This window comes from Lactuca virosa, chromosome 5 (assembly GCF_052849685.1).
Source record: "Lactuca virosa cultivar CGN04683 chromosome 5, Lactuca_virosa_CGN04683_v6, whole genome shotgun sequence".
Lineage (NCBI taxonomy): Eukaryota > Viridiplantae > Streptophyta > Magnoliopsida > Asterales > Asteraceae > Lactuca > Lactuca virosa.
The window spans coordinates 415,373,512-415,389,244 of NC_136430.1; the positions used below are offsets into that span (position 1 = coordinate 415,373,512).

At 35.8% G+C, this 15,733-nt stretch overlaps 2 protein-coding genes across 3 annotated transcripts; both read left to right on the plus strand.

Moving 5' to 3' along the window:
* The first annotated feature begins 3,159 nt into the window (after positions 1 to 3,159).
* On the plus strand, positions 3,160 to 6,541 carry LOC145112132 (uncharacterized). The gene is made up of 8 exons (XM_079048341.1): positions 3,160 to 3,813; positions 4,585 to 4,731; positions 4,818 to 5,300; positions 5,377 to 5,517; positions 5,607 to 5,810; positions 5,890 to 5,982; positions 6,070 to 6,181; positions 6,267 to 6,541. The coding sequence occupies exons 1-8, from the start codon at positions 3,325 to 3,327 to the stop codon at positions 6,308 to 6,310; spliced, it is 1,713 nt and encodes a 570-aa protein (XP_078904467.1). The 5' UTR covers positions 3,160 to 3,324; the 3' UTR covers positions 6,311 to 6,541.
* Positions 6,542 to 6,938: 397 nt separating this feature from the next.
* On the plus strand, positions 6,939 to 9,964 carry LOC145112134 (CDK5RAP3 protein homolog). Of its 2 annotated transcripts, XM_079048343.1 has the most exons (9): positions 6,941 to 7,165; positions 7,277 to 7,411; positions 7,722 to 7,816; positions 7,922 to 8,016; positions 8,120 to 8,408; positions 8,481 to 8,987; positions 9,062 to 9,270; positions 9,342 to 9,474; positions 9,566 to 9,964. In XM_079048343.1, the coding sequence occupies exons 1-9, from the start codon at positions 7,105 to 7,107 to the stop codon at positions 9,692 to 9,694; spliced, it is 1,653 nt and encodes a 550-aa protein (XP_078904469.1). In that variant the 5' UTR covers positions 6,941 to 7,104; the 3' UTR covers positions 9,695 to 9,964. The 2 variants fall into 2 exon arrangements, with proteins under 2 accessions (XP_078904470.1, XP_078904469.1); XM_079048344.1 differs by lacking the exon at positions 9,566 to 9,964 and having other exon boundaries at positions 6,939 to 7,165; positions 9,108 to 9,270; positions 9,342 to 9,473.
* The last annotated feature ends 5,769 nt before the right edge of the window (positions 9,965 to 15,733 follow it).

Consider the following 15,733-nt stretch of genomic DNA (forward strand, 5'->3'; position numbering starts at 1 on the left):
AATATCTTATAATCTTGAAACGGAGATATATGAGTTGCAATTTACAAGTCGGTCATGCATTGGTGATACGAAAACGCATCAGTAACTTGGTGTTATAAAACATATTGTCATGTATAATTTGATGAGTAAAAGATACAAGCATATGAGTCAACGTTTATTCGTTCCTTTTGCGCTAACAGGAAAAGCGATATCTGTGGGCCCCTCGATGATTTGGTGTTGACTTATGTGTTGGGCCCAGCCAGGACTAGATTGATGTGTTCGATTAGAAGTCCTACATCATCACAAATCAGGAATCGGGAAACATAGATTCTGGACAAAGAGATTGATTACATTCCATGCCTTTTGTCCAGGGATATCCAGCAGAACGAAGGATTATATGATCACTTATCTTAGGACACGTAACTGACTGGGTCAGAGTTCGGCAGCAGCTTTTGGAAGCTACAATTTGCTGGTCAAATTTAGAAGGCATACTAGCAATTATAGTTACAAACTTATCCAAGTGGGAGACTGTTGGATTAGGTGTCTAAGCCCATAACTATAATTGGTATGTACTTAAATTGATAGCAGCACAGTCCTTTTGGGTTGCCCTCAACCTAGCAACTGGACAAGGAAATTATGAAAGGAGAGATATTAATTTATAAGATTAATGAATTAATATAAATGATTTATTAATATGTTAAAAGATTAATATATTAATTAGAAATCATTATGTTTAATTAATAGTTAGCCAGAAATTAATCAAAATTAATTTTGGGGTTAAAAGAATTAATTATAAAGTGCAGGGACTAGTTTGCAATTAACTAATAGTTGAGTGAAAGGTTCCAGAACCCCCTTGGAAGGAGGTGGACGAAATTCTTAGGGGAAACCCTAGAGATTTCGTCCAAGGGGTCCAAATAAGTCCTTTGGATCTTGCTTAGGCCCTAAGCAAAGGATAACTAGGGTTTTCCCTAAACCCTAGATCCCTCAGCTATTTAAGGAGCCTCCTGGCTCACATTTGAGGACACTGATTTCTTTGGAAGAAACCCTAAGGCTGAAATTGCATACTCTCTCCATCCTCTCTCCTCCAAGTTTCCTTCTTGCTAGTTCTTGGGTGTGATTCCATTAGAGGCATTACATTTGTGGTGCTAAGCTTCCAAGAAGATCAAGATCAAGAGGATTATCAATTGTTTGCTATAACAATTGAAAGGTATGTAACTCCTAAACCCTAGTTTGTTAATTTCGAAATTAGCCTCTCTCCTCTAGGGTTCTTGTTTTGCAATTCAAAGTTATATGTTCAATAGTTAAAACATAGATCCAAAGTAGGTTGCATGTGAACTTAGGAATTGTTTTCTAGTTTATTTGTTTTACCTAAAACCCATCACTTTCGACCCGTAAGTACAGCGATGAAGAACTCACCTCACAGACTGAACAGTAGCTGATGAGGTCCCGACTCCGAATCTCAGCTCTAACTGTCACCCATCCAACCAAATGATCAATCACAATCAAAATCCAAAAATAGCCAAAATACTCTTAGGTCAAACTTGGTAAAAGTCAAAGTCAAACTGGTCAAACCAACTGAGTCAACCCAACCAAGTCAATCCAGCCGAGTCAGCTCATAATGAGTACGCGGGGCGTACTCTGAAGGTACGCTGGGCGTACTCGCATGTTGACCACTACCAGGGTGGTTGACCTTGTTCGCTGGCGGTACTCTTAGAACGTGGAGGCGTACTCCCAGAAGCTCCAAAACTCATTAAGTGCTTAATGGATTGAGCACTCACGTCCATTTTTCAGATCCATGGCTAAAATACCCTCTAGAGTCATAAAGTTTCTAACTTTTCATGTCCATTAAGAGCTTAACTCAACTTCTTAATCCATTAAGACCTTCTAAATGATGCATGGAACAAAAACCAACCATCTGAAACCCATTTTTATGACTCAAGACCTCTCCAAGGGTCTGAAAGGACAGCACAACAGGTCAAGATCATGCTTTGTTCATGAAACACCACATTTGGGACAAAAGAACCTAAAACTAAGCCCAAAACAAGATTTACAAGAAACTACACGAAGTTCAAAACTTGATACCTCAAAATGGTGCCAAAAGGTGGTGTGATCCTGGATCTAGAGAGCTTCACTCCTTCAAGGTGGTCTCCTCTTCCTTCCTTATTCTTCAAAAGCACAAAACACACACACTCAAGCTTAGAAATGCTTCACAAGAGGGATCAGGGTTGCAAAAACGTTTCAATAGGGTGGAGGCTGATGAGGTGAGGGAAAATGAGGCTATAATGGGGTTTAAATATGAGCCAAACCCTAAAAATTAGGGTTTGCATGTCTGGCACGTACACCCTGTGTACCTATGTATGCCCTGCGTAATAAGACGTGCCCTGCGCACTAAGACGTGCCTTAGTACGCTAAGCGTACACACATACGCATGACGTACTCCCTAACCTTCCCAAATTACGAAAATGCCACCAGGACTTCCAATGCACACTTCCTTCTACTTAGGGACCAAAATGCAATATAATTCAATTATAGGGTTAAAATTAAAAATACTTTATCGTCGGGATGTTACACTCCTAATTCTCAAAGTTAGGCAACACAAGTTGCCTCATTTTTAAAGCAATTAAAAATTTTTCTTTCCAAAAGAAAAGTTCCTAGGTAAAGTGAGAAAAGTTTTGAAATTGGTCGGTCCTCCAAAGCTCATCTAGAGCTAATAGTGATAAGATCAAGCATGAAGCTACTTCAAATGATGCTTGTTATAACTGTGACGAAACTGACCACTTTGCTAAAAACTGCAAGTATAAGTCGTTTGGATCCAATGCTGACTTTTATGGAGCGAAATATAAAAGCCAGACAACCTAATACTCCGTAAAAGAAGCACAACCAAAGTTCTTTATTTAAAAATGCTCGCAAATTCGTTTGTTTATAAGACTTAGGTGGGAGTTTCAGAACTTACGACAAAAATTTCGCGAGTTTGAATACACAAGCGAATTCATGACGAAAATTAGTGAGCTTTTCTTGTTAAGAAAATCCGGTGAATTCCTTTATTTTTTTTCTCAATTTAAATGGTTATTTTGTAAAAATGTATTTTTATATTTAATATTATTTACAAGACATATAACATAAAAGAGGTTCTGAATTTGGCCAAGATTTTAAAACACCCTATTTTCAATGATCCATCGTTAATCAATAACCATCAAAAAGTCTCCCATTTTGACCTCCTACCAATTTGCTATTTGCCACATACCAACCCTTTGATCCTTCCTTGCCCCTCTTCACTCACACACCCTTCGAATCCTCTTACAAATTCATCACCAAGATCCAATTCCCCCCGATTCCTCCACCACCATGGCAGACACAACAGCACCACCGGGGCAACCCTCAACACCATCACAACCATCTGTATACATACACCCACGACGGGAGCCCTTCGAGCATGGCCTCATCCCTTTGCCGAAACTCATTTTCACCGATGGTTCACAAACCCTAACCTCCCTCCGTGACAAATTGCTACAATTTCCTTCTACCAACAATCAACACCATCGAATTAACTCCGCCGTTGTTTCTGAATCCCTACAGATCTCCCCCGAACACGCCCGCCTTGTCCTTGACATAATTGCGTCCGTTCTTCACTCTGATTCGGACCCGCTCGTTTCCGCGAAGCCGGATGAGGTTGATGCCGTTGGTGTCAATGTGTATGATCTGATCATTTTCTTGTACATACAGTCGTACAAGCGGTTGCTTCCTAGAGGACATAAGGATTCTGCTGCGGTTGCGGATGTTTGGCCATCTACTTCGGCTTTTGATGGCTTTTTATCGGCGCTTACGCCGTTACAGGTGATTTAATTGATTTTTTTTTTCTGGTTTATATATCAGTTATAAACTGCCAATTTCGCGTATCTCCATTGATTCTTCTATCCTGTTAAGATACTGCTTGTCCGTGAAATAATGCTCTAGATGTGATAAAATTTAAAGCTGTAATTTGGAATTTAAAGCGAAGGAACATAATGTATTTATTCTTGATATGATCTGCTTTACTTTTTTTTAACAACATTGAGCTACCTTTTAACATGATAAAATACATGCTTTATGGCAAGTTAAAATTGGTTTGCTACTTCATAAGACTCCTAGAAATTGTAGCCAGTGGTTGGGTCTTTGAAAATTGTTCAAGATGCTCCATTATTGCCCCAATTTTTCTAAAACTGATTAAGTGAGTACCTTTATATGTGATGAAGTTTGTCAGAGAATTAACTTGTTATAAAGAAGCTTCAAGGTCATAGTTATTGCACCACATTTCTGAAAACATGTCCTTACCAGAATGATGTCTGTCAGGAAACTAAATAATGCATCTTGCAATCCTAAAATTGAAGGAGTGTGCCTCCATTTTTGGTTGTACTACTAGACTACTAGTAGACAGCAATATTTATTTTTTCCTTGCATTAATATCAAGATAGAAGCAATCAATTCATATAAATAATTAACACAATGTTGAGGTGGTTGGAGCTATTTTATGAAATTCCAACAAACCTGCATACTCACTTGATTATGTATGCAACAGCAACACTGACATAATCAATTAATCATCAATCATCATGTTTCAATGATCAGCTTGTTCGCAGCAATAGCAGAAGGTCAATGCCATCACAAGCTGATGAAGAAGCTCATCAGTTAAATTACTTACAGAAACATTTAGGCAACATAATCTCTCTTCTGTCTGACTCTGTTGAAGGTGAAAGCGAAGGAGAAGATTCAATGGTCTGTGAATCATTCTAACCAAACACACCCCATCTTCTTTCTCTATTAACATTCTGCAAAATCTTATCTTGCTTCAAAGTTTGCAGGTTTTGTCAATGGAGAAATTTGAGCATCTTGGGTTTCTTCTCTACTTTGGTGAAAAAGGATTTGAGAAGCTTCCCTTGAGCCAAAACGCGCCTTTTTTTGCAAATTCAGACCCTGATATGCCAGCTGCCCCTGTTCCTGCATCTCAAGTTCATGATTGGATTCTACAAAACATTTCTGATGCTTTAGAGCGTATCTCTGAAAGAGCTGCTGCAAAAGAGAATGGTCAAACCAGTCCCTCTGACCAAGATGTTCTCATGACTGATGCTTCACCTAACTTCAAGTCATCCACAAGTGCTAAAGGTCCAAGTTTTATAGAGGGAATTTCCAAACAATCATATGTAAAACAAGCATCTGAAATCAATGGATCTTTTGTCAAGGTTGTAAATTGCCATGAATCTGTTATCTATGTCTTGGCTCCCTTGAAATATGCCACCATATATGGTTGCTCTGATGCCACTATAGTTCTTGGCCCTGTTGGAAAGGTATGTTTTTTAAAACTCGGAGCACAAGGGTAGTCTTGTAATTTCATCTTTAAATTATTTGTTTTTTTTTTGTCAGGCTGTAAGAATTGAACACTGTGAGAGAGTTCATGTGATTTCAGCAGCAAAACGAATCTGTATTGCTAATTGTCGTGAATGTGTATTCTTTTTGGGAGTAAATCAACAACCACTTATTGTTGGTGACAACCATAAACTACAGGTATAAGCAATGTACGTTATCTTTTATTTTTAATACAAACTTACATTCTACTATGGGTATATAAGTAAATTTCTATTTTTTTTGTACAGGTGGCACCATACAATACGTTTTATCCACAATTAGAAGAACACATGAAGGAAGTTGGAATTGAGGCGACTCCCAACAGATGGGGTGAGCCCGTTGCATTGGGCCTGATTGATCCACATGATTCTCTCTCTCATCCTGCTGGTGGGTCCGATTGTCAAGCTGAGTCAGCAACTCATTTAGACCCCGATCAGTTTACTAATTTCTTGGTAAAATCATTTGTAATTTCTTTATTAGTCTGGTTTAAGGTTTAGGGTTTAGGGTTTAGGGGTTTGTTTGTTGTTTCAGATACCAAACTGGTTAGAAGGTCAAGCATCTGGACCCACAAAAGATAATCCGTTTCCACTGCCGGATGTTTATATGACATGTCAGCGAAGAAACGTATGTTCATGATCCTAGAAATGTTTATGTATCGCTTAGAATTTTAATTTTTTTTTTTTTAGTTAATGTTTGATTTGATTTTTACAGGAAAATAATTTGGTGGAGGTTAAGCAGATACTGAGAGAAGCACCACTGGAAGATAGTAGGAAAAAAGAGTTGTCAAATGCGCTTCATGTGTACTTTAAAGACTGGTTATATGGTAAATAATGAATTATAATGATGATATAAAAATTGTTTTTATTTAATTGTTGATTTTGACATTTTGTTATGATAATTTGTTGCAGCCTCGGGGAATATTAGACAGCTATATTGTCTGCAAGGTGAGTAGTAGGGGAAGGAAGGGTGAAATTAGTTTGTAATGAAGCTAAGCCCTAAGGACATAAAGCCCTAAATTGGGCAACGTGGTTTTGAAGTTTCTAACTGGGCAATCTACTATTGCCATTTCTGTTGCAGAATCAAGATTGTTTTTTTCTTTTCTTTTTTTTTTAAAGGTGTAGTTTTCTTTGTAATATTTTGGTAACTCATGAATAGAAGAATAAAAAATCAATATTTTGTCGTATGTTTAGAGTTCTCTTCTGAGCTTTGGTTTGTGGTGTTTCAAAATTTAATTTGCTCATCTTAGTTTACAAATGTGAAACTTATTGACATTTTTGGTTATCAAAGAAAAAGTACACTTTTGGTTTTGTTAGGCTGGAAGATGATTTGAAAATCTACATGAAATTAATAAATTTACAGTCTTGTAAAAAATAGTGTGTTTGAAAAAAGAAATGTAAATTTCAGAAACATGATGATACACGAGATTAACATAAAAGTTGATAAAACAAATTGAAGAGTGAAAATAAATTGGATAAAAGACGAGTTTCCGAAAATCTTCGGATTAGCTCCTTTAGACCCGCCGACCCGAAACCGAAACCATCCAAATGTTTTTTCATAAATCAAATATACCCAAATCAGAAGCACTTTATCTGGGTAGAAATAATTCTTTGACATTTATGGAAACGGAAAAACAAATAGAAGTAAAATAAAAATAGCACGAGCCTCCGGCTCCGGCGTTACAAATCTGATACAGAACCACTTGCACTGAGACAAGAGCGTCAGCCGGCGGAATTCAATCCCAGAAAAATGCAGAATCCAGACGACGTTCGGAACCTGCCGATCGACATCGCTTTCGCCCGTCTTGGTGGTACGCATCTCTCTATCTCTACCCCTCACCTCAACTCAATTGTATGATCTATTTCCATTTCCTCTTCCTTTTTGCTGGTTGATTGATTTGCCAATTTGACTGTCTGTGAAGAATGGCTGGTTGATCGGAAGAGAATACCATCGGATTGGAGAAAACGTGTTGCAGTAGTCAAAGCCAAGATTTCTGCCGCCTTTCAGTCTCTTCCTAAAGAAGTTGATCCTTTCTTCCAAACCCTAGACCTAGATGGTTAGCTCGCTGTTTCCTATCACCGATCAAATTAACTAATCTCCTTGCTAACGTTAATTGATTAAATTGTGTAGATTGGTTACTCCACAGGCCCTAACTACGTCTGTTCCACAAGTGAAAAGATATTGATTTAGCTTTTACTTATCTCAAGTTGTTTAAATGAACTTTTGTGTTGCCATACTTTGGTAAAGATTATGGTGTTTCTGGAGAATCATTTTCACCAACTTAGAGCCAACCGATTACATTCCATCTTTCATTAGTCATAACCTGAACTCTGTTACATAGGAAAATAATGTTATTTTGTTGCCAGGGATTGGATACTTGGAGGCTAAGAAAATATATGATATACTTCTGAAATCAACTCCAGAAAGCCGCAACATTTTTGGCAGGCTTTCAGGTGATGCTGTAAGACACAACCAAACAATCTCTCTTTTTATAATTTTTCTCAAACAAATTGCTAAAAAAATCTATCTTACTGTATTTCATTTTTTCATTTCCAACCTTGGTCAGGGTGCTTGGGAAGCAATTGTCCGTGCTTTTGAGAAGGACCATATCTACCTTGGGGAGGCAGCTCAAATCATGGTCCAAAATGTAAATTATGAGATGTATGTTCTTCATCTTACTTGAAAGAAGAACAAATCATACAATTCACATGTCTTCTGGGTATACTTATTATCATTACTGATTCACATTCGTTCTTATTTAAAGCCCATATCAGAAAAAGCTTGTACAAAGGACCCAACAACAACTTGCTGAGCTGGAACGAAAGGAAGCTGATATCAAAAGGAATGCTGCTCTCTCAGCTGCTAAGTATGCAGAAGCCTGCCATGAGTTAGGATTGCAGGGAATCAATGTGAAGCTGGAACTACTAGAAACTGCAACAACTTCATTGCCTGACACATTTAGCAAAATGCTTCAAGTTTTGAACTGTGATTCCGTTTCACAAGCAATTGAATTCTATTCCAATTTTGTTAAAGATGCTCACACAGAAAAGGATGTAAGTTCATATCAAATTTCATTCATTTTGTGGTTTATAGCATTTAACAGAAGTTAATTGTTTCATTGACAGAAAGTTGCTGAGACTGTATTGCCAAATCTAAGGGACATCATTGACAACCCTCCACCTCTTGAAGTTTCTGCAGCTTCTGAAGTGTTGGCTTTTGTTAATGCTGAAAGAAGTTCTAACAATGAGATGAGTTTTGAAGGTGATGCTACAGGTGATAGTATTGATTGGGATATTACTTTGGATAGCTCACAGATTGATTGGGATATTGGGACTGTGGAGGATTCGGGTGATGGATTTGGTGCCTATGAAATTGTTGATGCCAGTGAGATTCCGGGAAGTTCTTTAAAAGATGGAATGGAATCTGATGAGACTGATAAAGAAAAAATGGTATCAGAAATCTCTTGGGATATTGGTGTTGAGAATCTTGAAGATGAATCAACTCAAAATAGTGGCTTGATAGATGTAATGGCATCAGGGATGAATGTTTTAAATCAAAGTCAAGGGATCAAAGACAGGAGTCGGCTTCTGGAGACAGAGTACAGGAGTAGGATTCTTGATGATCTGTTTGAGGTATTATATTAACTTCCTCTTTCCTTTATTTTTTTTAACATTAAGTGTTGAGTAAATTACATTTTTGGGGTCAGATTAAAGCGTTTCTGAATCAAAGAATCATGGAATTAACAAATACAGAGACATTGTCATTACAACATCAAGTTCAAGCAGTGGCTCCATTTGTGTTACAACAGTACACTTCTGATGCTATCCAGTCAATGTTATCAGATGTCTCTTCAGCCATTTCTTTGCTCACAAATAAGAAAACAAGGGACCTCATTATGATTCTCAACTCTAAAAGGTTCGTACTTTACATAAATTTTATTTAAAAGTGTACATAGTTTTGAGTTTTGACCATTGGTCAATTTTCAGATTTCTTGAAAGATTAGTGAGTACGCTTGAAGAAAAAAAGCATCATGAATCGAAATTGAAAGAGGGTTTAAAAGATTTAGCTATCAAACGCATGGAACTTCAAAATTCATTGTCCTCAGTTTGGCCTAAGCAAGTGAGTTTAAAGAAAAATGTTTAACTCTATATATTGTTACTATGAATTATGAAATGTGTTTTTATAAAAGATGGTGTGTGTTTAACTGCAGGAAGCAGCAGTTGCAAAAACCAGGGAGTTGAAGAAGGTTTGTGAGACTACACTTTCATCCATGTTTGATGGAAGGCCTGTAAAGATTATTGGAGAGATCAACAGCATGTTGAGTATCGCGGGTGCCTGAAATGATATAGTATTTATCGTCATGTTCTTAAAACAGTTAAGACTTAAGACACATAGTTTTTACTTTTTATAGGTAAATTCTATTTAGTATGAATTAGAATGCATCATCCAATTTCATTATGAATGCTATGTGTTCAAAGTTCAAACCAGTCTCATTTTTTGTTGGCATTAGACCCGATTAACTGATTTGGGCCGGTGACAGGCCCATAACTGGAAGCCTGGTTTCAATCCAAGAAAGCCTGACCAGTTATATTGGTTAGGGGATTTGATATTTTCCTAATTTTTTAAAATAAAATCCGCTATATAGTTGTTTGAGGCCATTTTGGCACAGTTTCTCGTATTTTGTCAAGTCCGTTGTAAAATAACTTTTTTGCGAAGGGACCAAAATTGTTAAAACCAATATACTTAAGAGACTATTTCTGACAAATCTAAGTAAAAAAGAAATACACGTTTTGCCAACCTTACACATTCCCCTCCTATGCTTCCCTAGTCGTCGACAGTTTGCCTCCCTAGTCGCCGTCTCCGTAATCAGTCACCACCCAGTGGCGGATGCAAGCTTTGCTTAGTGGGGTCCACTTAAAAGTCAAGCAAAATTTTCTACTCTTTTTTACAATATTGTATAGTTAGCCCCCATGGCCATATATTTAGATATTTTTTAATATTTAATATTTTTATTTTTTATAAGAGATCGTCCCATGTTTTGGTTTTAGATCCGCCATTGTCCACGTCTCTATCTCTATCGCCAACCACAACCTCACCTCCTCCATGCACAATGATGCCACCACCATTCTATCCTCGATGTCAACAACGAAGAAGAGAGCCAGGAGGACCTTTTTAAAAACAACAAAAACCGAAGAAAAAAAATAAGATGTTAACGGAATCAAAATTCACCTAGAAACCTATAGATATAAGTTAGATTACAATTACAACTTTGTGTTTTGTTTTTGTTTTTGAATTACAACACTATTCATTTTGAATATGATATTTCAGGTTTCTGATTTTAATATATATTAGGTGTAAAGCTCGTGTATTACACGGGTTGATTAAAAAAAATAAATATTAAAATGTAAACATTAAATATTTTTTAAATAAAATTTTAAAATAAGAAATAAAGAAATCTATTAATTATAATTACTATCATATTTATTACATTTAATACTTTACATATATAAATATATAAATATTATATGGCTTTTTAATTTTAAAAATTAAAAAAACTCAGAAATTGACATGTGGATATTATTTATTTCAAAAATATAATAAAATGACAAGTGTCCAAACTCATGAGAGATTGACGTGTGGCAAAATAGATCTTCATTTATTATAGTTGATTTTCATTTGTTTTGAATCTATTTATTACAACTTCTAATTTTATTGTGGTACTAGGTGAATCCTTACGCCTTGCTTAGGAATATAATTATATAGTTAAAATAATAATTTTTACAAAATTATTATTTAATATTTTTACTTTGAAAGCCAATGTTAGTAGTAAAGCAAACTTATAATTAACATATTAGTTTTATTAAACACTAGATGTTGACCCGCGTAAAACGCGAGGGAACATATAAAATTGTACATATAAAAGTATAAAAAAGATGACACTACAAAAAAAAAAAAGATAAAGTAACAGAAACAGACTTAGCATTATTGGTAACAATGAAATGTCTGAAAAAAAACAATTAAAACCTGAATATCTATAATCGTTGAAGGACCTCTTTGTAGACATAACTTTTTGTTTTATTAGTTGGACGACCTTCCTCGTCATATATGAGTACCTTCTGTCCTTTTTCACTTGTGACGCTAGAAACAAAAAACATAAATCTGACAATGAGTGAAGACAAGCCTACGCAAATATAATCCAACATTTGATAATTATTGTCATTGACTTTTGTTAATAGCCATAACAAAATAAACAACTATGGGGAATTGCCTCCGCTGAAAACAGAATGAGATTCTTTTATTAGATGGTGTTAACTTCACGCAAGGTATATAAGTAGTCTCGTTGAAATCTAACATATATGATTCAGGCTTTAGTGACGTGTCTTCCAAGTCTAACAATCTGTAATCTAGTACCATTGCATAGTCCTTTGGTTTGGTCGATATTACGAAGTAACATGACTGAAACACCTATTTTTAGTGTAAGTTTATGGTTGGAAATTCTATATGCCTTAAAACCATTCAACACTACTAAAGAGTAGATTGATTCCTCAAAAAAATCTCGTAACTCTGTCTCACGTAAAGAATTTGAACTCATATGTTTTCTCTTCATCTTTCATCAATCCTAAAATGTACTCATTGGTAGCATCAACTCTTCATTTGTAGGGACCAAAATAGCTTTATCTTGAAAATATGATGGATCATCAAGATGGTTTTCAAAGGATGGATAAATGGTGGATACAATTGAATGAATATGGTCACCTGTAGAGTAAACGACAACGTCTTCTGTAAATTTAACTTCAACTTCACCATCATTAGGGCCACCGGTATTACCTTCACCAATTTTAAGAATCCACTCATTAAATGTTTTTGTCTCATCAAAATCATTAGTTAGCAACCAAACTAAAGCTTCATGTTTACGGTTAAACTTAAAACTGTACATTCAAGCCATAATTTGGATGAATATGATGCCTGCACAATATCCGAACGATTGCCTCTTTGTATTGCTGGAAGAATTTGTCTAAAGTTACCTCCAAATAAAATGGTATTGCCTCCAAACGATTATGGAAGATAAATACCTACAAAGCAATGATATCCTCTTTGTCGACCATATTTGATGTATAGACTTCACTGTCATTGAACTGTTCATCAGAGTTTACTAATACTTTTGTATTGACATGTGATATCCCTCTAGACAATGTCACATAAAGTTGGCTAGGCGAGAAACCGATTCTGGGAGATAAATACCTACATTTGGAATTGTTTTTCCCTGAGCTTTATTGATTTCCATTACGAAACATAGTCAAATTAGAAATTGTTTTCTTATCATCTTGAATGGAAACATGTCATCTTCATGCAAACATAGAGGAATCCTTGGACCAAATCTCTAGAATAGTTTATTTCGACTATTAGTGATGCAACGATACCAAATAGTTTCTTTCGATGATTAGTTTCACACGATTATTTAGGGGTTTAAGGTTTAGAAGGAGGGTGTGTTGCAATAAATATTAGCAAATTGGTTAAAAAATGGGACTTATTTATGAATGCAAATTTGTATATTTACTTAGCAGGAACATGCTATACTTTAAAGAACACAGAATATATTGTTCTTTTATCATCCCCCATTCATATATAAGTATACATTAATCCTAAACAAAATAAATAGTTATTTTGTCAAAATATATGTTTAAAAACTAAAATAATATGTGAAGTTTATTTTAAAACAGGTTGATGCTAGTACTCTTTTTCGTAATATGATTTTCATATATGAAAAACATAAACCATGATTACTTTTATAATTTGACAAATTAAAACATGATTACTTTTATATATTTAGACAAATTTTTTGTATAATTTTTTTAGAACATAATTAACCGTTTAAAGATCATAATGAAATAGAGAATCGATTAATTGGTTGCTATACTATTTTTATTTTTATAAGGTGGTAATCTCGTTATGTCTTATTTAAAAACTTATATTATAATATTATATATATATATATATATATATATATATATATATGATAAATACAAAATAAATTAATATATTGTTATAATTCTACTTTTATTCCACAAATAAATAAGTAAAATTATAATGTAAATTGTTTTAAAATAAGCTAAATAAGTAATCAGATTTACATAATAATTATATAAATTTTAGAATTAAGACAATTAATAAAATAAAAAGATTATGGTTTAACTTTTGCATTAGTAACGTAATAGTATATAAAGAGGAATAGTATTGGGTTTTAAATGATTTTACAAAATGATTATTTAAAACTAGTCATTCAAACCTTATTATTGTAAAAAAAACGCTACTGTCAAAATAGCTATTAGATATTTCACAAAGAAAAGACAACACTCTCCTATATGTAGGTATTATAGGTATTTATCCTTTGTACATGTTAAAGTAGAAAAATCAACAGGGGAAGCTAAACAATTTACGATATACCTAAATAATCAAATGCATGGCAACTCGATAACATTAATTGAAAATGTTCAAGGTTTAATGTTGGAAGTTTGATGTATAATTTGGGAATTGATTCAAGATTTACTACAGTTCAAAGTTCGTTGCCTGTTTTGGAGGATTACTCAAAGTACATTGCTAATCTCAGTGGGGTCACTAATATGGTTGATGGTCTGATCTTGGTTGATGTGATGTGTTATTCTCAATCATGAAATAAATATGGATTGTCCAAAGACCATCTGTTGAGTAACACCTAAGTGAAACATTTTGTCACATTTAGAACAACATAAATCCATTACCTTGCATGGGAGAGTTGGGTAGGGTCAATCAATTTTTACAAAAAGACCTTATTACAGTAAATTAAGAACATCAAGTCTTGAATATGCAACATTGTTTTGTATATTGATCACATTCTTTCTGGTAAAAAAATCCTTCAAAGGTTTCATGGTAATGATCATTAGAAAGTACAAAACATGTCAAATAACTATTTAGCTTTATTACATCTCGAAGTTATTTCATATGAACATCTAAATGGTGTGTAAGCTATTAAAATGAATAAAGATTTTGAATAAATTGAGTTAGTCAAAACTGGGTTTTTCTTTTTCTTGTTCGGGTTGTCATATCAGGATTTTATCCTTTTCCAAAAAGATTTCTGTAACACTCTGTTTATTTATTAGATAAATAAATTAGTTAATGAACAAATCGTAGCCCTAAAATTTATAATTATATAGCAAGGTGTTGGTTTTGGGAAGCCAAATGCCATAAGTTGGATTACTCGGGGGTCAAAGTATAAATTCGAGATTTATTTTGTAAAGATTATAGAAGGCGGGGGATAAAGAGTTAATTATGGACCTCATTTGAAAATAATTGTAGAGGAGGGGCTGCATGGTAATTATGAGGACTTAAGTTGAAGGGTCTTTGGTTGGCCAGGGTTAAAAAGGTAAAATTCAGACTTCAATTGTAAAGGATTCAGGAAGCAGGGGTCAAATGGTAAATTTTGGATCATAGCTGAAAAGAATTTTATAGAGGGGGATTGTTTTTGCCATTATGGCAATAAGACTATATGGCAGCGGGTATATAAGCTAAACACTACCGGTTACCTAAACCCTAACCCTAACTCTCCTAGCAGCCGCCACCCTTATACCCCCTTTCCACCTCCGGCGCCACCAGTTATCGAACCACCACCACCGGACATCTTGAACAGCTGAAAGAGTACCACCGGAGTTGGAGCCTTGGACGTGGATACAGGGGTGAGGAATGTCGGGAGCCGGTGATTCGTTCCTTATCGTGCTCCGTCACCGCCATTCTTCTCCTACTCCTTCTCCGACCACCGAAGCCTCACCACGATGTTGTTCCACTTTCTGACGTCGCACCGTTGCCGTTCTCGTTGAAGACCATCTCGTCGCCGGGCGTTATTCTGTTGTGGCTGGTGCTCCTTCCCTACTGCCTTGCGCCACCACGAGAAGTGGCTGGGATCGGAGTGCGTTACCAGGTCGAGCTCGCGACGACTTGGTGATCTGTGGACGTAAGTTGCTAGGCATGGAATCAAGGAGACTCGCCACCACCGTGAGGTGGTGGCTGTTATCGCAATAGGCTTCCTACCACCGTCGCTGTCACGCCACTGCTGCCGCTAGGGTGCTGCTGCCGTCGCCACCCACCACAGGTGGGTGTTGGGTTCACTTTGCAAGCAGGAACGTGTGAGTGTGTGTGTGTTCCGGTTGTAGTGTGTGACTTTATTTTGCCGGAGTTCATGGAAGAGCCACCGCCACCACCGTGAGGTGGTGGCTGCCGCCACGTGCCACCGCCGGCCACCGCAAGGGTGGTTGCGTGTGTGTGTTTATTTTATTGTAGTGTGTGTGTGTGCGTTTATTTTGGTATTTTCATTGTAAATTGTAAAAATGGAATAATGGAAAGAAAT